This window comes from Acanthamoeba castellanii (genome assembly GCF_000313135.1).
Source record: "Acanthamoeba castellanii str. Neff unplaced genomic scaffold scf7180000084777, whole genome shotgun sequence".
Lineage (NCBI taxonomy): Eukaryota > Discosea > Longamoebia > Acanthamoebidae > Acanthamoeba > Acanthamoeba castellanii.
Genome location: NW_004457712.1, coordinates 719,578 through 739,172, shown reverse-complemented (window position 1 = coordinate 739,172; position 19,595 = coordinate 719,578). Strand labels below are relative to the sequence as shown.

The 19,595-nt window shown below is 58.7% G+C and overlaps 11 protein-coding genes across 11 annotated transcripts in view; 5 read left to right on the top strand and 6 right to left on the bottom strand.

Moving 5' to 3' along the window:
* ACA1_291110 (uncharacterized protein) overlaps positions 1-717 on the top strand; it is a gene marked incomplete at both ends in the record, with an annotated part of 2,175 nt that extends 1,458 nt beyond the window's left edge. The window contains one exon of the mRNA XM_004368031.1: positions 67-717. Coding sequence (XP_004368088.1) covers positions 67-717 — 651 coding nt within the window. The remainder of the gene's footprint in view (positions 1-66) is intronic.
* Positions 718-918: 201 nt separating this feature from the next.
* On the bottom strand, positions 919-2,828 carry ACA1_291100 (uncharacterized protein; the record flags this gene model as incomplete). The annotated part of the gene is made up of 10 exons (XM_004368030.1): positions 919-1,003; positions 1,091-1,350; positions 1,429-1,524; positions 1,649-1,792; positions 1,865-2,011; positions 2,111-2,179; positions 2,270-2,344; positions 2,456-2,515; positions 2,582-2,653; positions 2,775-2,828. The coding sequence occupies 10 exons, from the start codon at positions 2,826-2,828 to the stop codon at positions 919-921; spliced, it is 1,062 nt and encodes a 353-aa protein (XP_004368087.1).
* A 516-nt stretch (positions 2,829-3,344) lies between these two features.
* On the bottom strand, positions 3,345-5,312 carry ACA1_291090 (DUF89 domain protein; the record flags this gene model as incomplete). Its single annotated transcript, XM_004368029.1, has 9 exons — positions 3,345-3,474; positions 3,537-3,829; positions 3,929-4,006; positions 4,081-4,304; positions 4,374-4,496; positions 4,568-4,716; positions 4,840-4,924; positions 5,019-5,077; positions 5,140-5,312. The coding sequence occupies 9 exons, from the start codon at positions 5,310-5,312 to the stop codon at positions 3,345-3,347; spliced, it is 1,314 nt and encodes a 437-aa protein (XP_004368086.1).
* A 92-nt stretch (positions 5,313-5,404) lies between these two features.
* Positions 5,405-6,635, bottom strand: ACA1_291080 (uncharacterized protein; the record flags this gene model as incomplete). Its single annotated transcript, XM_004368028.1, has 6 exons — positions 5,405-5,502; positions 5,580-5,677; positions 6,005-6,076; positions 6,158-6,214; positions 6,295-6,411; positions 6,526-6,635. 6 exons carry the CDS (start codon positions 6,633-6,635, stop codon positions 5,405-5,407), a joined length of 552 nt encoding a protein of 183 aa, XP_004368085.1.
* Positions 6,636-6,710: 75 nt separating this feature from the next.
* ACA1_291070 (uncharacterized protein) lies at positions 6,711-7,225 on the bottom strand (the record flags this gene model as incomplete). The annotated part of the gene is made up of 3 exons (XM_004368027.1): positions 6,711-6,836; positions 6,922-7,079; positions 7,153-7,225. 3 exons carry the CDS (start codon positions 7,223-7,225, stop codon positions 6,711-6,713), a joined length of 357 nt encoding a protein of 118 aa, XP_004368084.1.
* A 134-nt stretch (positions 7,226-7,359) lies between these two features.
* ACA1_291060 (uncharacterized protein) lies at positions 7,360-8,409 on the top strand (the record flags this gene model as incomplete). Its single annotated transcript, XM_004368026.1, has 4 exons — positions 7,360-7,415; positions 7,507-7,594; positions 7,690-7,887; positions 7,984-8,409. 4 exons carry the CDS (start codon positions 7,360-7,362, stop codon positions 8,407-8,409), a joined length of 768 nt encoding a protein of 255 aa, XP_004368083.1.
* Positions 8,410-8,556: 147 nt separating this feature from the next.
* Positions 8,557-12,699, top strand: ACA1_291050 (ankyrin repeat-containing protein; the record flags this gene model as incomplete). The annotated part of the gene is made up of 14 exons (XM_004368025.1): positions 8,557-8,707; positions 8,808-8,897; positions 8,987-9,051; positions 9,169-9,244; positions 9,342-9,556; positions 9,663-10,031; positions 10,171-10,335; positions 10,411-10,504; positions 10,572-10,688; positions 10,786-10,908; positions 11,012-11,428; positions 11,499-11,614; positions 11,745-12,431; positions 12,559-12,699. The coding sequence occupies 14 exons, from the start codon at positions 8,557-8,559 to the stop codon at positions 12,697-12,699; spliced, it is 2,826 nt and encodes a 941-aa protein (XP_004368082.1).
* Positions 12,700-12,772: 73 nt separating this feature from the next.
* Positions 12,773-15,134, bottom strand: ACA1_291040 (WRKY DNA -binding domain containing protein; the record flags this gene model as incomplete). Its single annotated transcript, XM_004368024.1, has 8 exons — positions 12,773-13,524; positions 13,620-13,798; positions 13,906-14,013; positions 14,137-14,257; positions 14,361-14,516; positions 14,605-14,832; positions 14,919-15,033; positions 15,081-15,134. The coding sequence occupies 8 exons, from the start codon at positions 15,132-15,134 to the stop codon at positions 12,773-12,775; spliced, it is 1,713 nt and encodes a 570-aa protein (XP_004368081.1).
* A 1,289-nt stretch (positions 15,135-16,423) lies between these two features.
* On the top strand, positions 16,424-16,846 carry ACA1_291030 (uncharacterized protein; the record flags this gene model as incomplete). Its single annotated transcript, XM_004368023.1, has 2 exons — positions 16,424-16,586; positions 16,617-16,846. The coding sequence occupies 2 exons, from the start codon at positions 16,424-16,426 to the stop codon at positions 16,844-16,846; spliced, it is 393 nt and encodes a 130-aa protein (XP_004368080.1).
* A 135-nt stretch (positions 16,847-16,981) lies between these two features.
* ACA1_291020 (exosome complex exonuclease rrp41, putative) lies at positions 16,982-18,232 on the bottom strand (the record flags this gene model as incomplete). Its single annotated transcript, XM_004368022.1, has 5 exons — positions 16,982-17,217; positions 17,369-17,419; positions 17,544-17,659; positions 17,795-17,838; positions 18,062-18,232. 5 exons carry the CDS (start codon positions 18,230-18,232, stop codon positions 16,982-16,984), a joined length of 618 nt encoding a protein of 205 aa, XP_004368079.1.
* A 449-nt stretch (positions 18,233-18,681) lies between these two features.
* ACA1_291010 (TAF9 RNA polymerase II, TATA box binding protein (TBP)associated factor, putative) lies at positions 18,682-19,132 on the top strand (the record flags this gene model as incomplete). Its single annotated transcript, XM_004368021.1, has 2 exons — positions 18,682-19,055; positions 19,123-19,132. 2 exons carry the CDS (start codon positions 18,682-18,684, stop codon positions 19,130-19,132), a joined length of 384 nt encoding a protein of 127 aa, XP_004368078.1.
* Between the last annotated feature and the right edge of the window lie 463 nt (positions 19,133-19,595).

Genomic DNA, 19,595 nt, shown 5'->3' with positions numbered 1-19,595 from the left:
AGCCCGCGGCACGGTGGCACGCGCACGTCGCCCGCGCTGTCGCTGTCGTTCGAGCTCGAGGTGAAGGGGAAGAAGAAGGAGAAGGAGAAAGAGAAGAAGAAAAAGCGAAGCAAGAGCATGGGCAGCAAGGAGGAGGCGAAGGACGTGGACAAGATGGCGGCCAACAGCGAAGAGAAGACGCCGACCAAGATGAAGAAGAGGTGGATGACGATGCGAAAGATGAACTCGGGCAAGGTGCCCAAGGCGATGAGCGACACCATGGTGGCGACGCGCGACGAGGCCGAAGAGCAGCAGCAGCTGCAGGGGGGCAGCTCCGAGGTGTCGCCGCCCGGCCGCAAGGGCGCGTCAGGGTCGAGCTCGCTGTCGGGGCGGAGCAAGAGCGGCCCGATCGCCCGGGCGTCGAAGGCCAAGGCGGCCTCGCCGCGCGTGGTGCGGGCGAACTCGATGGACACGGGCGAGCGGAGGAAGGTGGCGCCGCACGCGGCCGGCGGAGGGAAGGACAGCGGCGGCGGCAGCGGCGGCGGCGGCAGTAAGGGTGGCGGAGGAGAGGACTCGCTAAGCAGCCCGAGCAAGAAGAAGATTAAGAAGGAAAAGGAAAAGAGGAAGAAGGAGAGGAAGAAGGAGAAGGAGAAGATGAAGGAGAAGGACCGACGGTCGTCTTCAGAAGAGGACCAACGACGAATTATTTTTAATCGGTCACAAAAACTCGATATTTAAATAATAAAATTGAATTACACAATAATGTGACTTCAATAACGTGATGAGCTCACATCAATCAACTAACGTTGTAGTTACATGGAAGACTGTACAGAGGCAATTGATTGAAGAAGAGACACACCACAGAGAAAAGAAAGAGGAAGAAATGATGAATGAAGTGGATGGTGGGAAAGAAGAGAATGAGGCTGGCGGTCGTGCCAATTAGTAATCGTGCTCCTTGGGACGACGGCAAGCGATAATCTTGTTCCGGATCCAGTAGCCCACCAGCACCAGGAAGAAGAAACCACTGTTTTCGCAGGGGACGGGGTTAGCCGTGCGTGTGCGGCGTGTGCGGCGTGTGCGGCGTGTGCGGTGGTGTGTGCGGTGGGCGTACAAGATCGAGATGGCGATGATCCACGAGATCTGCACGGCGCTGAGTGCGCTGTGATTCGTGCGCGAGATGTGGAGTCCCTCGAAGTCCAGGAAGCGCCGGTCGTACTTGATCGTGCGTCCCGCCACAGCCGAGTCCCGCGACAGTCCAAACTCAAAGTAGAGTCGGTTGCCAGCGAAGAAGCGTTCGGGGATCTGCTCGAAGTTGAGGTTGAACGCAACGCTGTTGTTGCCCGCCAGCTGCAGCGGCGTCAGGTCCGTGACCTGCCCCCCAGTCATGTGTGAGTGTCAGAAATGAGTGTGAAGTGAAAAAAGATTTGGGGGGGGTGGCCAGTGACTCACCTGAGTGGCGGTGCGGTCGGTGATCCACTTGAAGTCGAACACCTTCAGCTGTGCCTGGAAGGTCCACAAATCCGTCTGGGCCTTGCTCACCGCGAACTGGGGCACAACGTTCGAGGCACACCGCTCAGCTCACTTGTGTGTTGTGTGTTGTGTGTTGTGTGTTGTGTGTTGTGTGTTGTGTGTTGTGTGTTGTGTGTTGTGTGTTGTGTGTGTGGCTTACCTTGTCTGTGCGAAGGAAGTACTCGAATTCCTGTGAGTTGAGCGCGAGCGGGTCGAGTTCGTTGTCGAAGGCGCAGTCGATGCTGTACTCGAACTTTACCGTCTGCGTGCGGTGGAACACAAAGCACACCGGATCGCTGTCGACCTACCAGGCGCCAAGCCAGGAGAAACCCGTCAGACGACCGAAGTCAACGCAGCGTGTGCGGTGTGTGCGTACTCCGGGAATGGGCTTGCAGTTGGGCGTCGGCGAGAGCAGGCGGAAGGAGCACGTGTAGGGGCGCCACCGGGCGCAGGTACTGCCGACGCGATCGAGCGTGCACATGCACACATCTCCCGCGTCCTTGCACACCGACTCGCACTTTTCCTGTCCACCCCCAGCCCCAACACTCTGAAGTGAGTCGAACTCACCGACGACCAAGCGCGCACACGACTGAACGGCCGCAGACAGGCACACACGACGTACCTCGCCGACCTTGCCGTCGCAGGCAGTCATGCTGGGATCAAAGTTCAACAGAGTGTTGTTGCACATCAGCTGCACAAGGCCAAGGGGGAGAGACGACCGCTGCGTGAGCTTCACAGAGGGCATGGGGGCAAAGAAAACAACGCACGAGGGGCGACGCACCTGGTAGACCGAGCAGGTGGCCGCAGCGCCGGGCGGGGCATCAGCCGCACCAACGTGGGCACCATTGCACGTCAACTGCGGTGATCACCGCACACGCAACATACACACACACGCACTGGTGAGCTGTGTGCCCTGCAACAAGACGTAATGGGTGGCATGATGGCGTGTGGAGTGAGGCAGACGTACGTCACGCAGGACACACTCGTCCTTGGCCAGCGTGGGGATGGGTCCACTTGCGCAGTTCACCTATGGCCCCCGGAGAGACGGGTCAGCTAGAGGGACGCCGCTTTCGGCCGTCGCCTTGCTACGTACCTTGTTGACGGTGCATCCGGCCAAGCTGCCGTTGTAGGTCTGTGGGTTGACGTTCACTCCCTCGCACGCCATCTGCACAACAAATAAATGAAAGTGAATCAATAAAAGTAAAGATGAACAAGCAAGAAGGAGATGGAGGGAGTGCCTGGGTGATGGAGCATGCGTAGGTGGAGTCGCACGCCGGGTGGGACACGCCGAAGGGCTCGCTGCAGCGGTCCGTCGAATTGCTGATGGGAGCTCTCTTCATGCCCTGCTTTGCCTTGGCGCTTGGGTGGAAGATGCGTTCCACGAGGAAGGGCGAATCGTTTCCTTGCGCTGCTGCCTCTTCTTCATCTCCATCTTGTGTAGAGGATGATGATTCGGTGGCCCATTTTTTCTGTCGCGCAGAGATGAAGCGATCGCACATCTCGAAGAAGGTGGTGAGGTGCTGCCCCATCTTCTCGGTGCCCTCCTCCACGATCTGGCTCACCGGCACGCTGTTGCCCCACCAGCCGAAGCCCTCCGCCGACGGTGCCGAGATCAGCAAGATCAGCGCAAGCAGCGCCACCATGGCCAGGCCTACCCTCCGCGCCACATCTGACCTCCCTCCAACCATCTTTCGACCCAGTGCCAGCAGAGATCAAGAGAGCTTGAGCTTCTCTGTGGTGTCTGCTCTTCGTCACGTTGTGTCGGGCATTTGTTTTGTTGCATAACACAAATTCCAAAAAAATAATCGCCATCTCCGGACCAATGGCAGAAATTCTTGAAGGGGCCTCTTCGCAGCTCACTGGCCTCTACCGGGAGCGTAGTGGATGGTGGCCCACTTGCCATCGACCAGCCACTGCGCGTCCTTCTTGGCCACGGCCTCGGCCTGCCCGGGAGCCATGCCCACAGCGACCTCCGACTTCAATACGCTGTATAGATGCAGCGGATCAGGGTGATTGCCGATGGTGTGTTGACAGGAGGAGGGAGGTACCGAAGGGCGACAACGTGAGTCGGGAAGTAGGAGGCGAGCGAGACGAAGGAGGTGGTGTGCGGGTAGTAGTAGTCGCCCACCAGCCGTCGGTAGTTGGCGTCGCCCTTGACAAAGGCCATGCGGCTCTGGTGCAGGTCGTGGTACAGATCGGGGAACTTGGCCTCCAGCCGATCGAAGAACAGGGCCGAGTTCCAGAACCGGTGGGGTCGCAGCTTCCACTGGCCGGCTTCGATGAAGTGGCGCCACTTCTGCGCCATACCCGCCAAGTCGGCAGCTCTGGTCTCATCCGAGTTCTGCGTGTGGGCCGTGTGTGTGCGTGTGCGGTGGTACGTGTGCGTGCGGTGTGTCAGGTAAACGCTGTCAACGCGCACGAGTGAGGTGATCCTGCATACCTTGGCTGCCTCTTCCAGGGCGTCGATGAGTTGGTAGATGTCCTTCGGCATGGCGTCCGACACGAACATGGGATCTCTCTGTGTCACGGGATGGCCACACAGTGTGAGCACAGCGCAGCACGAACGTAAAAGGGAGGCTCGCGGGCACTTACCTTGGTGTGCAGGTGCACTTCGGCGCCGAGGAGCTCGGTGAGCGCGTGTGCGAAGCACAGGTCGCTGAAGAGCTCGAGCCCGCTGTTGTCCAAAATGATGTCGACGCGCTTCCTCTCCTTCGCGTCCCGAAGCTGCAGCAGGTGCCGCAGCACTTGCGGCGATTCGTCCACCAGCAGGTACTTCATCTCCTCGGCCGCTCCCGCCTCGTCTGCCGCACTGTCCCCTGTTGTGTGTCCACTGATGAGCACTGGGCCGCCGCCGACGAGTAGTTAAGGTGGCGGTCTCGCTTTACCCTTGCTCAGCTTTTGATGGACGAGCGCCAGCGGGTCCTCGGAGACCGAGAACAGAGAAAGGTCGGCCTTGTTGCCCCAAAGCGAGCGCAGCACGAACAGCTCGACCGCTTCCTCGACCACGCCTGAATCGGACGATCACGCCGGTGAGTACTGGTTTCCATTCTTTGGGAGTTTGGGGCATCGACATCCGTACTGGCATCGGATTGCGCGCGCTGGAGGATATCGACAAGAGCGAGCGCGATGCTCTTCATGACGTGCAGCGACTCGGTGATGCCGTCGAGCTTGGTGCGCGAGAAAACATCATACTTGTTCAAAAAGTATTGACTCTCCTGCAGCATGCGTCTGCACACCGACACCGACACACGACAGCACGACCACGATGGAGTCACGATCATGTGGTATGTCGTGGTTAGTTTATGGTCAATCTGTCGTGCAGCTAAGAGGTGAAGAAGAGGAAACGGGTACCGGTAGTAGTACGCCTCGAGCCAGTAGAACGGGAGCTCGTCCCATCGCTTGCCCTCGTGCTCCCGCATGTACTCCTTCCACTCCTCTGTGCACGCGAGGCCCACGGTTGTGTTTCGGACATACGCGCACTCGTGAGGAGGTGAGCAGCAAAACAGATGGGCCGAGAGGCGTGCACGCACCAACGTCCTCACACGCGGTGCGCTCCTCTTCGCTGCTCGCTTGAATCGGCTTAATCACCCTGCCAGCCGATCAAACATGAGTGAACGGGTCAAGGTGGAGAGTTGAATCAGCACAACGCACCCCGCATTTTCAATCTCCTCTTTCAATTTTTGGAGATTTTCAATGGCAAGAGGTGGCAGATGTTGGGCACCATCGCGGATAACGTCGCCCACGTATTGGGGCAGCCGCTTCTTGAACGTGAGATAGCCCCACGAGCTTTTGTCCGTCAAATTGATCAGCTTTGCTTCCGTCATCGATGTTTTTTTTTGTGTTCCCAAAATACAAATATAAAATATAAATAAAAAAGGTCGCAGAGGAAAAGAACGAAGAGCGATGAGACGAAACGTTAGGCGTTGCGCAGCAGAGTGACCTTGCCGAAGCCGGTGCTGTTGTGGCTGGCCAGCATCACGGACAGCACCGAGGGCTCAGTGAGCAACGGCATTGCTGGGTGGTTGTGTGAAGCATCATCAGTTCCAATTGTGGGGGTATACACTCAGCGCTAGCAGAGAAGCCGCCCGTACCCAGCTCGGGCAGCGTGTCCAGGGGGACCGAAAGCAAGTCCACGAATACGGAGAAGTCGCCGTGGTGTTCCAGCACCCACGCGCGATAACCAGGAGAGCTGGGTGCACCGCTCACCAGCAGCGATTGGTCTGTCGTGTGTCATCATTGTGCGTGAGTCTCCACTGCATAAAAGCGAAAAGAAGAGACGATTGGGAGGGAGGGGGGGTTAAGCACTGGTGGCGCTGTTGGTAACGACGGCTGCGCCCCACTGTTGGCTGCCCAGAAAGATCGCTGCGCGCTGGTCAGTCGCATTTGTTTGCAGATTCCACCCGTGCACAATTCCCGTCCTTTCCCTGACCTGGACAAGAGAGTGTGAGTGTCAGGATAAACGACACATGCACGCAGGCAGCGCTCCTTTAGAAACGCAGGCGGACGCACGTGGGACCACAGGATGTAGTTATCCCAGCCGAAGAGGTTGTACACTTGGGCCTGGGGATACACCACCGAGATGTACTTGCTGCATGGTGGGCAATGGTGAGTGATCACAATTCTGTGTTAGAATGCCACGAGGACCCTAAACCGCGAAAGAGAAACATACAGCGACTTGACGCCGACCTGCAGCTTCACGATTTCGTCATTGCCCTTGCCATCCGACCTGTGTCCGTGGGCGGTTAGTGGTTTTAAGCAGTGCAGAGTGCATGTGTGAGTAAAAGAAAGAAGAGCTAGGGAACAGACCTGACAACAAACAGGAAGCCGTTGTGGTATGTGGCATGCGTGATGCGGGAGACCGGGAACCTGCTTTTGAAGTGCTGGCTCAGATCGATGTTGGCCACAGCGGAGAACGACGCCAGGCTGATCGATGTTGTGGTGGTCAGAATGATCATCACACCATCAGCTTCTCACATGTGTAAGAGAAGGAGATCATACTCAACCATGACGATGTTGTCAATGGCGATGAGGAAAAACTGCTGCATCCTGTCCAGGAAGGGCGAGTTGGGAATCAGGCGCTGGTACTGACCGCTCATCGCTATGCTGCTGTTGGCCCAGTTGCCGGACTTGAGATCGTAGACTTTCATGTTCTGTGGGCGTGCATGTTATGTGCTGCTTAGCTAGGGCACTGCACAAAGCAACACTGCGGCCTTTGTCGGTGATCAAAGCATGCATACGAGGTAGCCTGGAGTGTAGTCATAGAGCTCGACGACCATGCGGCCGGTCGTCGGGTCAAACCCAAAGCCCTGCACCACGGTCAGGCCTTGCTTGTAGTCCGCACCTTGGAGCTGAGCGTGCGCCAAAACATAAATGTCAGTGACCACACCGGCACCAGCCCAGTACTGTCGCGGAACAGCACGACGCGGCTGGTACCTTGACACCAGAGAGGCCGATGGAGGTGCCGGCGACACTGCCCCACCACAGGTCGTCCGCACTGAGGAAGGAATAGACCTGGCCAAACGCCGAGGCGGACACCCACTGGGCGGTGCGGTCGTTCAAGTTGAGCGAGCTGACCTCACGCAGCTTCGCCTCTGTTCAGGGGTTCGGGCGTGTAATATCCCATGAGCTGCCGGAGACAAACGCCACAGCCCGAGGTAGCGGTACCAGCCAGGAGAGCGCCGAGTAGAGCCAGGGCGAGGAGCAAGAGGAGAGGGACACGACGAGTCAGCAGCCTCATGTTCATCCAAGGGGGCAAAGGAAGGACTGTGTCGGGCCAACTCGCACATGTGGTTGGTCGTTGGGGGCAAATTTAGAGAAATCAACTTTTCCTTTCCTTGCTGACGTCATCAGCTAATTCTGGAGGCCACAAAGATGAAGCTGGACGTGTTGTTCTGGGCGCTGATCGGCTTCTCCCAGCTTGCAACGTGGTGCCCTACGAACCCATCCCCAATTTTATGCGCTTTCCGTTGGCGATCACACTTTCCATCTGTCCAATTCCATTAATCGACATCAATGCAGGAACATCCACTTTGAGAACTGGGAGCACGGGTGGGGCAACCACAACGCCTTCTGGGCCAGAAGACTCCCTGTCGGCGTTCCCGCTGCTGTACACGCTGCCTCACCCCTCCATCGCACTAGCTCTCTACGCTTCCATCTGCTGATGGCTAACATCCATCTTCAATGCCACATCTGGGCGCTCAGGCCCTGACGCATCTGGGAACGCTGGCGTTCGTGGTCGCAGTGCTTCAGCTGACTCGCAAGCGCCTGCTCATGGCCCTGGGCCTGCTCCTCGGCCTCCCCTTCGTGTGGTGGGTCCTTTACCACTGCTGGGTGCCCTATCTCTTCGACTGCAACAGCCTCTGGCACCACGGCGGCAGCTACCGCCACTTTGACTTCAAGGTATGCGCATCATCGCACACGATACACACACCGCACACACGTGGCGCACCACACACATGTGTGTGTGACTCACTGCGTGCGGAATGGCGTGTGCAGAGCATGGCGTGGAAGTCGGGCGTCGACTACGCAAAGCCCAAGGTCATGCTGAGGGCGTGGGCCAAGGAGTACCGCGACAGCATTCGCGTGGTGCCGCTCCTGCACGACTCGCCCTTCTTTGTCGACCTCGGCAGCATGCTGCTCACGGCGCTGCTCGTCCTGGCCTACTACTACTCGCTCAAGGCCTTCGTGTGGCCGCGCGACGGCTGCGACGAGGTGGTCGACCAGCCGGCCACCGACAAGAACGCGGGCAAGAAGAAGCAAGAGGAGGAGAAGAAGCAACAGAAGGAGAAGGTAGACGAGAAGAAGAAGAAGCAGCAAGAGGAAGTACCTACCAAGAGCGGGAGCAGCAGCAGGAAGCAGGGGGAGACGAAGAAGGGCGCTGCTGGTGCGACGCCTTCGAAGAGCAGCAAGAAGAACAACTGAGCGCACTTTTAGTTCCACGCCTTGTTAAAATATTCCACTAAAAGAAGAAAAAAAATATGAACTGAACACCAGGTGGCCACAAAACCAGGGGTGCCCGGCGGGTGGAGTACCACTGCACCCCACCGTCGCGACACGCAGAACAAAGAAATGGAGGAGCTCACGGACGAGGAATTCGGAGGCGGTTTGGAGGGCCTCCCCGTCGAAATCCAACAGTTCATCATCACGCTGCTCGTGGGCCACAAGGGCGCCCTCTTCGCTGCCGGCCTCACGTGCCGCCTCTGGCACCTCCTCACCCTCGGTTCCCTCCCCTGCCCCTCTTGTTCCCCACACCATATTTATTATTCATAATGCTTGTTATTCAACTTTTATGTCCTAACATTTATGAAATAATTGGGCAGAGGACATGGTGTGGCGCAAGTACGCCGTCGAGGAGTGGGGTGCCCTATTGCCTCACCACCACCACTCGCCTCACGAGCAGCAGCGCCAAGGTACCGCCACCCTGCACCTTTGGTAGGAGTCCAATAGGACTGCCACGATCCTTATTCGGTATATCGGCATTCTTCGCATTTCTGAACAGATAACGACTGGCTCATGATGGCGTTCCGCCGCTGGCGCAACCCCGAAGCCGCCAAGGACGCCAAGGTACGGCGAAGGCGGAATCACCTCTTCTTCTCCTCCTCCTCCCTACTTGTTAGGGCTCTGCCCGGGTGTTACCCCTATCTCGGCTCAGCGCTCAGCTTTCCTCCCACGACACCACAGGAGCACACCACCCGGCGAGACTGGGTGCGCGAGACGGTGACGGAGTTGGCCGCCACTGCGATGTTCCCCGCCGCGAGTACGTTGCTAAAAACACATGCGACGCGCAACACGACACGTACGACACGACACACGACCAACGGCGCACGGCGCACGGCGCACACACGACATTCCAGGAATTCACACGTGCGTGAGGCGCGGTCTGAAGAAGCCCATCGAGGAATGGACGGCCACCGGCCACCTTGTGTCCTCGTTGGTCGTGGCCGCGTGCGACACCGCGGTGCCGGCGGAGATCCTCAAGTTGCTGCTCGCCACGCCCAATGCCGTTGGGCATGAGTTTGCCTGGCTGCACCCCTACGGCGACGCCGATGTGGACAGTGCCACCGCTCACGTCCGCATCCAATCTCTCCTCCAATCAGATTCAGTCTTTGATAACACTCGCTCTCTGTTTATGTTGAGTTGACCAATCGTGATGGTGTCCGTTGGGGTCACTGCAGGTCCCTCTGCTGGCGGCGGTCAAGGCCGACAACGCGGCGGCGGTCGGCATGTTGCTCGAGGCCGGCGCGTCGATATACCACCCGGTCGTGTGCTCCCCGCTGCACTACGCCGTCTACAGCGGCGCGCCCAAGGCCATGCTCGAGCGCATGCTGCGACCCGGCGGAGGCGGCAGCCGCCACCCCTCCCGGATCTTGGCGGGCTTCAACCCGCGCCCCGACGTGCGTCTGGGCTGGGGCTACAACTGGAACCTGCACTTTGAGAAGAGCACGCCGCTGATCGAGGCCTGCGCGTCGGGCAACCTCGACGCCATGGACGTGTTCTTGGCCTGGCGCGACCCTTCTACTGAAGAGCCTGTCCGTATCAACCACGTACGTACCATCACACCCTCGCCATCATCATGACCACCATGGAACGACTGAATCAACCGTGTGTCGTGTGTGTCGTGTGTCGTGTGTGTCGTGTGTGTCGTGTGTGTCGTGTGCGTGTGCGACGTGTGGGGGAATGCAGCAAGTTGGTGATGACCTCCTGTTGTGGGTCGCTGTGGAGAGTCTCTTCAAGCACGTGCTTCCGCCCGAGACCGCGCCCGACCCGGCCAAGCAGGCGTTGAGGAACGAGCGCCTGTGGGAGATGCTGCGCACACTGCTCACCATGGGCGCCGACCCCAACCTCCAGGTACGTTACACCCCCCCGCGCGCGCAGCTCTCTTCCACCAGACCCGGTTGCACTCACGGCAGCCGTGGGCGACAGTTGGGCGGGCAAGTGCTGCTGGCGTGGGTCTTGCGGCAGCCGCTGTTTCTCCAGACCCAGGAATTCGTTGAGAAGCTCGTCGGGCTCCTTATGGGTACCGCACACACGCACACACGCACACACGATCTCTGGTCTCTGGCTCACTGGTGGGGCACAAACAGAGCACAAGGCGTTGGCGGCCCAGCCGGAGATGAAGTCGGGCGACTCCCCGATGCACGTGGCCGCGCGCGAGGAGCGCCACCTCAACGCGATGCGACGCCTGCTCCAGTCCGATGTCAGTACGACCACGACCCACACAATCACCACTCACACCAGCTTCGTGTCTGTGTGTGTCGCTGTCGCTGACATGTTCTCTCTTTGCTCTCCCTTTGGCAGACATCGACGTGCCGAACAAGCAGGGCCGCACGCCCGTCCACGAGGCGCTGCTCAAGGGCAAGCTCGAGATGGCGGCCCTGCTCGAGACCCACGGAGCCGACATGCAGCTGCCGGACGTCTACGGTACTTCCCTTTTCTTTTCTTTTTCTTCTTCTTTTCCATGGAAAGAAACAACTTTACAGCGACGTTCGTTGGTTGGTTGACGATGTCGTGATCGTCCAATCAGGCGTGACGCCGGAGCAGCTCAAAGGGCGACAGCAGGCCGGCGTGGGCGACAGCAGGCCGGCGTTCGACATCTTCAGCCTTCCGCCAGCGCCCGTCACGGCTCTTCCCGTCGCCGCCGCGGGCTCGGCGCGGTCCAGGGCCGGGTCCTTCTCAGCCGCAGCCAACATTGCCGATGACGGCGACGACGAGGCGTGGACCCGCGAGACCTTCAGCTTCGGCTTTGGCGAAGACCCTTCATCCGCCACGACCGCCACCTTTGGCAGCAGCCCGACCTTCTCGCTGCACCTGGGCACCACGTCAACATCAACGTCGGCGTCGAGTGGCACGACCGCGCCCGCGCCCGCGCCAACGTTTCCTTCTTCCGCTCCGCTCACCGTGCCGCCATCGCTGTCGTCGTCGAGCTCGAGCGCGCCTGGAGGTACGTTGCCAACCACCGCCCGCCCGCCCGCCCGCCCGGTCGGTGTTGACAGGGGGTTGGTGAGGTACAGGAGGAGTGGACGTGGGCAAGCTATCGTTCACGCCGCCCTCGTTTGAAACGATCGCCGCCAGCGTGGTGTCCAAGCAGAAGAACCACGACCAGACCACCAACAAGCCCAAAACCGGGGTTCGAAATCGCAACGTATGGCCTCACCCCCCATGACACACGACACGACACACCGCACACAACACTTTTTTTCGGCCCAGGAGTGTAGTGATTCACGACTTTGCGCGCGCACACACACACACACACACAGAAGAAGGACGGTGATGATCCGATCGAGGGCCTGGTCGCGCAGTTCAACTGGGAGGCCATGGGCATCAGCTCGAAGGACACAAATCATCGCCTCAACCTGAAGCGCGAGCCTCCCGAGATCTGCCTCTTTCCGCCAGAGCCAGAGCCAGAGCCAGCGCCCGAGCTTGAGCCCGAGCCCGTGGTTAGGGGCCAGATCATGCATGACCTCGAGACCTTCGGCTTCGCCTTCGGCAGCAGTAGCAGCCCCGCGAGCTTCAAGCTGGACGTTGGGCCGACCACGACCGCAAACGCGACGTCGTCGCCCGCTGCCGCCGCCGTTGTTGACCCAACGAACACGGCCGAGCCCGAACCCGAGGCCGTGAAGGCCGAGACCAACGACGGACCCGCGACCCACGAGACATTCAGCTTCGGCTTCGCCTTGGGGGGCCATGAAGACGGGACCTCTGCCAGCACCACGACCACCACCAGTAGCAGCCCTGCGATGTTCGCGCTGGACATTGGGCCGACGACCGCGACACCCGCCGCCACCGCCGGCGCCGCGCCGTTGTTCGCCGCCGCACCCGTTCCCTCCTCGGCGTCAAGCGCAAACGGAGGAGCCGAGCCGTTCAAGCTGTCGTTCACGCCGCCGTCGTTTGAAACGATTCTCGCCAGCGCGCCCAAGAAGAGTGCCGATACGAAAAAGCGGCCCGTACGCTCTCCCCGCACACGCACCGCACCGCACCGCACGCGCCACCGCACACACGACACTCGCCTGCGAAATGTCTTTCGGGAGGCTCACGCGTGTTCTCTTGGTGGTGTATGGTGGTAACACGCAGAAGAAGAAGGACGAGGAGGGTGACCCGATCGCGGACCTGACCAAGGCGTTCAACTGGGCGGCTCTGGGCATCGCGCCCGACGACACAGCCTCCAAGCTGCAGCGCCGTTTGGCTTGGGGCGAGAAGAGCAAGAACGTGTAATGAAAACACTAAAAGTGTTTCAAACAAGTTTGAAATGTATTTCGTTTTCATGGTAGTGTGTCGCCAGCTAAGTTCACTGTTGGGCCGGCGTGGCAGCCGAGGTGAGGGCCAACGCGAGGGTGCGCTCGCGGATGACCAGCTCCAGCTCGCGCTCGCGCAGGAGCATGGCCTCCTCGCGCAGGTGGAGTCGGGCGAGCTGGTCCCGCTCGCGCTGCTCCAGCTCGCGCTCGCGCATCTCGACCCGCTCTTCGCGCAGCCGCAGCTCCTGCTCCTTCATCTGCAGCTGCACCTGCTGTTGTTGATGTTGTTGATGTCGCAGCTGCTGCTCCCGCACCTCCGCTTCGCCGCCGCATCGCCCGGCGCGGTCCTGCTCGTAGAGGGCCATCAGCCGCTCGAGCATACTCTCCACACGCCCGCCAGCGCCATCGCCATCGCCGCAACTCCCGCAATTCCGGGCGGCCGCCGCCGCGGCCTTGCGGGCACGTCGCGATCGAATGCTCGAAGGCTTCGTGGTCTCGTCCCCGTCGGCGCCCTCTTCGTCGTTTTCTTCTTCTTCTTCGGCCGAGACCACCTCCATCTTGACCTCGACCGCCGTCGCCGAGCGCTCAGGCCACTGCGCCGCCGGCTGTTGCTTGAGTGGCTGCAGCTGGGGCTGAGGCTGAGGCTGGAGCTGGGGCGAGGTGCCCACCAGGTTCGGCGAGGCCTCTTCGGATTTGACCTTTTTCCTCCGCTGCTGCACCTGGGGCTGGTGCGGGGGCACTTGGAGGTGCTGTGGCTCGGCCAACTGGGGCGAGGCCGGCGACGTTATTCGCGACCGTTCGTTCTCTGTAGCCCAGCGCCGCCCCAATATTAGCTGTGTGCGTGTGCGGTGGTGTGTGTCGTGCGTGTGCGGTGGCAGGAATGGAGAGGAGGAGCTGTACCGATCTGCTGGGTGGACCACTTGTGGACGTTGCCGAGGTGGCGCTTCATGTTGTACCACGTGGAGATGATCTCGTGGCAGATGGGGCAGTCGCGCTGCTGCTCCCTCTGCACCACCACCCGCCAGTGGTGCACGAACGTACTCCGGTTCTGGAACACCTTCCCGCAGTGCGGGCACTTACTGTTCGCGCAACGAGGAGAGATCGCGTAAGCAACCGCGCGTGTGCGGTTGTGCGTGCGCGTGTGCAATCACGCGTGTGCGGTCGTGTGTGTGCGGAGAGTGCGTACTTGTCGGTGTTGGGCGGGCCTCCGTCATCGTCGTCGGCCTCGCTCATGTAGGGACTGCTCTCGTCGTTGGCTTTCCGCTTCCGTGAGACCGCTGTCGGGCTCACCTCCCTATCATTTTAAAAGAAATATAAATATTAATATATTGCTATGAATATATTGTTCACGTATGTCCATTGGCCAATGTTTATCGCACACACCAACCAAAAAGTAAAGAATGCAAAGTATGCGTACTTCTTCTGCTCGGACTGCATGGCGCCGAGGAAGATGGCCACGTCTTCCTCGATGTTGACGAGCTGCTGCTGGTCGGGCCTCGCGCGCGGTCGTGCCACGATGCTGCCCGCTCGTGACCGAGCTGTGCACACACAATAGAGTGAGCGCGTGCGATCATCGACCGCACACACGCACACGCACACGCACACGCACACGCACACGGATGAGGTGGTGGGTCGTGGTACCAGGTGACGACTCGACGTCGCTGGAGGCGGGCGAGGTGGAGGTGGAGTGGTAGTTGTGCGGGACGTAGGCCTCTTCATCGTCGTACTCCTCCTCTTCCTCCTCTTCGTCTTCGCGGTCGTCGCTCTCGTCATCGAGATACGACATCGCGTCCACGCCTGCGCGCGCACTCGCTTCAGCCTCCCGCACACACCGCACACCATAATCGCACACACGACACGACACGACACAACACGACGCGCGTACAGCTTCGCTGGCGGCGGGTGGACTGGCGGACGGGCCTCTGGTAGACCTCGGGCGGGATGACGGCGGCGCAGGCGGCGACGGTCACGACGGTGGCGGTGGCGGGCGAGGCCGGGGCGACCGCCTCCTCCTCTTCCTCCTCGCCGGTGCCGCCGGCCTTGGGGTGGTTGTGCTCGCCCACGTACTGAATCTCCTTCGTGTGCGGGAAGAAGTGCAGCTTGGCCGAACAGCCTGTCGCACGACACACGCACACAACACACACGACACACGCGTGAGACACGACGAAATGAAGAGCGTGTGTGCGGCGCGCTCCGGACCTTCAACGGAGATGCACTTGTAGTAGATCTTGGTGGTCTGGGGCCATTTCTTGTCCCGTCCGTCCGAGCGCCATTTGTAGCCGTCGTGCGGGAGGTGGTACTTCTTCAACCGGGACTGGTGGAGGTGAGGAAGAAGGTGAGCATACGACGGAATGTTGGGACCCAAAAGCAAAAAAACGGATGCGTAAAGGTCGCGGAACTACTGTCGCACTTCATTATTGGCTGTGAGGTTCAGTTAAAGCTCACTAAAAGCTCCGGATAAGGAAAGAAGGGAGAGATCTGTAGCCGGTGATTAAAGTCTTAATTTAAGTCTAATTTACCATCTTTCTGGGTAACGCGTGCCGATTGGTGAATTTATGTCCGGCTTATGTTCCGCCCCGAAAACGGAGGGAAGGGGAAAGAGGAAGATGAAGAGATTAATCTCTGGGGGAACCTGAAGATTACCACCAGGACCTCCCTCGACCTTGGCCAGAGGTGGTTTCGATAATTTCCCGTGCGTCAAACCATGTTGTTTGCTTGGCACACTTCAGTTCCCTTTTTGGTGGAAGTGATGCACGGACAGGAGGTGGTGAAGGATGAAGAAGGCAAAACGGAAAGAAGGAGATGGACAGGAAAAGAACGAACAGAGGAGACAAAGAACGAACGCGAAAACGACACTGTCGCTTCGCTCTTTGTTGAGGGAGTGGAAGTGAGCTCGCGTACCATGGTGTGCAGTTGGGTGTCGCGAAGAGATAAGCGGCGGCGGTGTCTGTCGTCGTCGTCCGGAGCTCGGTGTGGGTATTACTCCTCCTCTTTTTGTGTGGTGAGCTTCCCCTTTTGCTTCCTCCTGCCGGTCTCTCCTCTTTTCCTCGCACTGCCACGCACTCTCTCTCGCGCCGTTTCTCCTCCCGCTTCGCTGCAGGAGAGGCTTCGCGGTCTGGCCAATCGAGCACGTCGCTGGCAAAACTGTGGTTGGTCTTCCCCCGATAAGCCAGGATCCGCATAAAAACAAGAATTCTTGTGGGAAACTTGAGCGAGATCTCGTGGCAGTATGGAAATATTCAATTTTTGCATTTTAAAACGCTTTTTTGCATTCCATAGTTTCGATTCCGCGAAAAGCAGAGCCAGAAGTGGTTTCAGAGGAGGAAGAAGGAGAAGCGAGGAAGTGGGGATCTGGCCCTCTTTTTGAGATTCAATCCTTGCTTTTGCTTCACAGATTTGCAGGAAGATGACGAGCACGGCTGCGAGGGACAGGAGGAGTATCTTCGCGACGGAGAGTAGGAGCGCGATACGGACACAACCAACAATCGGCGTGGCAGAAAGGGAAGAAGATGAAGATATCGACCAAAGCGCGCAGCGGAGGCAAATGGAACGAAAGATGGACGAGGCGAGGGAAAGTGCGAAAAAGATCACTCCAGATGCTCGACAATTCGCTCGCGACGGGGGTGGATACCATGGTAGAGCTCGATCGACAGGGCGAGCAGCTGCGGCGCGCGAGTCATCGCTTGGACTCAATGGATGGGCACATGAAGGAAAGCGATCGCCTGCTACGCGGGATGGGATCGTGGATGGGCGCTCTCTACAACAAGATCGTGGCTCCCGGCCCAGCCTACCCGACTACCTCTTCATCATCTTCTACGACACGGCAGATCGAACCGCGAGCCGGAGCAAGCGCTGCTACCCGCCCACGTCCCACGTCTGCTCCTCCAACGAGTACAGCATCCGTGAGTTCCCTATTCGTGGATCCCGAAGCGAAGAGATTCTGGGAGGAGACGGACTCCCATCTCGATCAAATGGATGAGAGAATCGAGCGCCTCCGCCAATTGGGAATGGACATGGGCGGCGAGCTCGAGAAGCAGACTCGCGAGATCGAGGAGCTCGACACCAAGGTGCAGCAAACGACCGAGGGTCTCATGGAAAGGACGCTCAAGATCTTTCGGCTCACATGATTCGACGAGCCGCCATCACGAGATTATTTTTGTTTGTAGAGGAACGAGAAGCGCGTGTACATAAAGAGAGCAGCACCTTCACACAAGCACTAGATTGTTGGATCTTCTTGGGTCTTTGTGTCTTGGTCATGTTCATCAAGCGCTGCCGATACCGGATCTGGCCTGGTACAGCTGGAGCGTGTAGTCGCGCACCTCGTCGGTGAGCACTCGGTAGATAAGGTTGCAGCCGTCGATGGCCAGCTTGGCGACCCGCTCGTACATCTCCATGGGCAGCTTGCTCTCCATCTCCATCGACACCACCAGCTGGCTCTTGGGCTCGATCGCCACCAGCAGCTCTGGCCCGCCTGCCGTGTTCTCCACAAAGTTGGGATCTGCAGAGAGAGAGAGAAACAATGAGATGATGAATGAAGTGAACGCCATGAACGCTGGCGGGGTGATGAAGGGCGGAGAGGATACCGAGGAGAGGTGTGCCAGAGATGAAGGCGGCAGAGCATGATGTGATGAAGTCACGCATTGGCACACCGGCATCTATCATCGCCAGCGTCGTGGCGTTGATGGCCGCGCTCAGCGCGCCTAGTGGGATAGATCCAAAAAGCATAACAGATGACAACGACGATGATGATGAGCGCTCATGTCAGAGTTGCATCAAGCACCCATAATGCAATGAATTCATGAGGGCGAAGGGACATGAACGAACCGCCGTCTGACTGGAGGACCTGGACATAGATATCGATCTGTGAACGAGGGTAGAGGGCGGTCATCACCACCGATTCGAACGTCTGTCGAATGAGCATGCCCAGCTCCACAGTTTTTCTAATGAGAGAAAGAGAAAGAGAAAGCGAACGCGAAACGAAGGTGAGACCGTGCACTTCAAGTGAAGCGACAAGGGACAGCTACTGCAACTGCCCAAGAGTTGCGCACAGAGCAAGAAGGGTGGTCAACACGTACTTGTCTGTCTTCTTGCTCTTGCGCTCGCCACTGGCAAAGCCAGCCTTGGGTAGCACCAAGCAGAGAAAGTGAGATGAACCAGTATGTCAAGGCGGACGTACAGCGCGACAAGGGGTGGCAAGATCACGTACGATGCTGTACTCGCACTGTATGATGGCACGATCGTGCAATGTCCGAGATTTTTCCTCAGGCTGCAGCGATTGTAGTTAATGGGGCGAGATTAGAAATGATTTGATGCAATTTAAGAATGAACTTGTGCTTGCATACCTCCTTTGGTCCGTAAATGGTGGCCAGGACTTGCGTGTTGCCCTGCCGGAAGAGCGCGGAGCCATCTGCCTTGCTCACCACGCCCATCTTGGCCTCTATCCGACGCAGCTCGCCCGGTCGTCGGCCATCCATGCGCAGCCCCTCGGGCGACACAAACTCGAACTTGGACATCGTGCTTCGCCTCCTTCAACTCCAATTGAACTTCTCACTGCCCGCTGATCTTCTATTTTCTCACTCATTTTCTCCGGCCAATTTGCGTTGGCGCCAAAAAATGAATGAAGAAAAGGTGATTTTTGGGGATTTCGACGCAGACCATTTTGTTGTGTTGATTTCGAGGGCGCATTCTCATTATTCAAGGGAGGGCAGCCATGAATGGAACGGCAACGAAGACAGCATTCGACACTACGTCTGCCGGCCCCGATCCAGCTGGATCGAAATCGAACGCGCTTGCCGGTGTCAAAAATGCACTAGCCCCCCCTTCCCTCTCCCTTTCCACATCGTCAGCGACGCACCACAATCCCTCCTCCTCGTCTTCATCTTCAGCCGGGGCGGCCTCCAAGCGAAAGGGCTCTGCAGCGCATGCGAATGGCCATCATCAGCCTCAACATCACGGCCAGCTCATGGACGAGGTGGTCAAGTCTGGCGATCTGCCCAACGATGCCAAGATCATCGCGCAGATCCTCAAATCGATGGGAATCGACGAGGTCGAGGGCCGTGTCATCCCGCAGCTGCTCGAGTTCATGCACCGCTACGTGCGCGAGGTGCTCGAAGACGCCGCCATCTACGCCAACCACGCCGGCAAGGCGTCCGTGCTCGACCTCGACGACGTACGTCTGGCCATCCAGTCGCGCGTCAACTACTCCTTCACGCAGCCGCCACCGCGCGAGTTCCTCATCGAGCTCGCCCACACCAAGAATGTCGTTCCGCTGCCCTTCCCTCCACTTCGCTCGCTCCTTCCGTCCTCCTCCACTTCATCATCATCGTCCACTTCACCGTCTCCCCTCTCTTTCCCTTCGCCGCCACCGCCGACGATGTCCGCCGTCGTGCTGCCGCCGCCGCAGTTCCGGGTGAAGCCGCTCAAGTGGGACTGGCCACAGAGCCGCTCGGACTCGACGACGCCTGGCTCCTCTTCATCTCCATCACCTTCACTCTCAACGTCCTCCTCCTCCTCCTCCTCTACATCTTCGTCCTCTTCTTCCTCGTCCTCCGCGCCTGTTCTGTCTTCTTCTCCTTCCAGCGACACACCAGCTTCCTCTTCCTCTTCCTCTTCATCTCCATCCTCTTCCTCTTCACCCAGTTCCTAAAGCAGTTGTTCTTCCTCCTCCTCCTCCTCTTCATCTCTTTCCCACCCTATCTGCTTGTATTTTGGTTCATCTGGTCACCTTGGCCTGTGTAGATAGATTGCCTGATGACCACACTGCTCTCCATTCCTCATTGCCAATTGACAAAGGTGCGCACGCACAAGAGTGGCCACAGGCAGCAAAATGCGTGATGTTGTTCAACAGTTCAGTTGAAGCTGTGAGACATCAGCCAG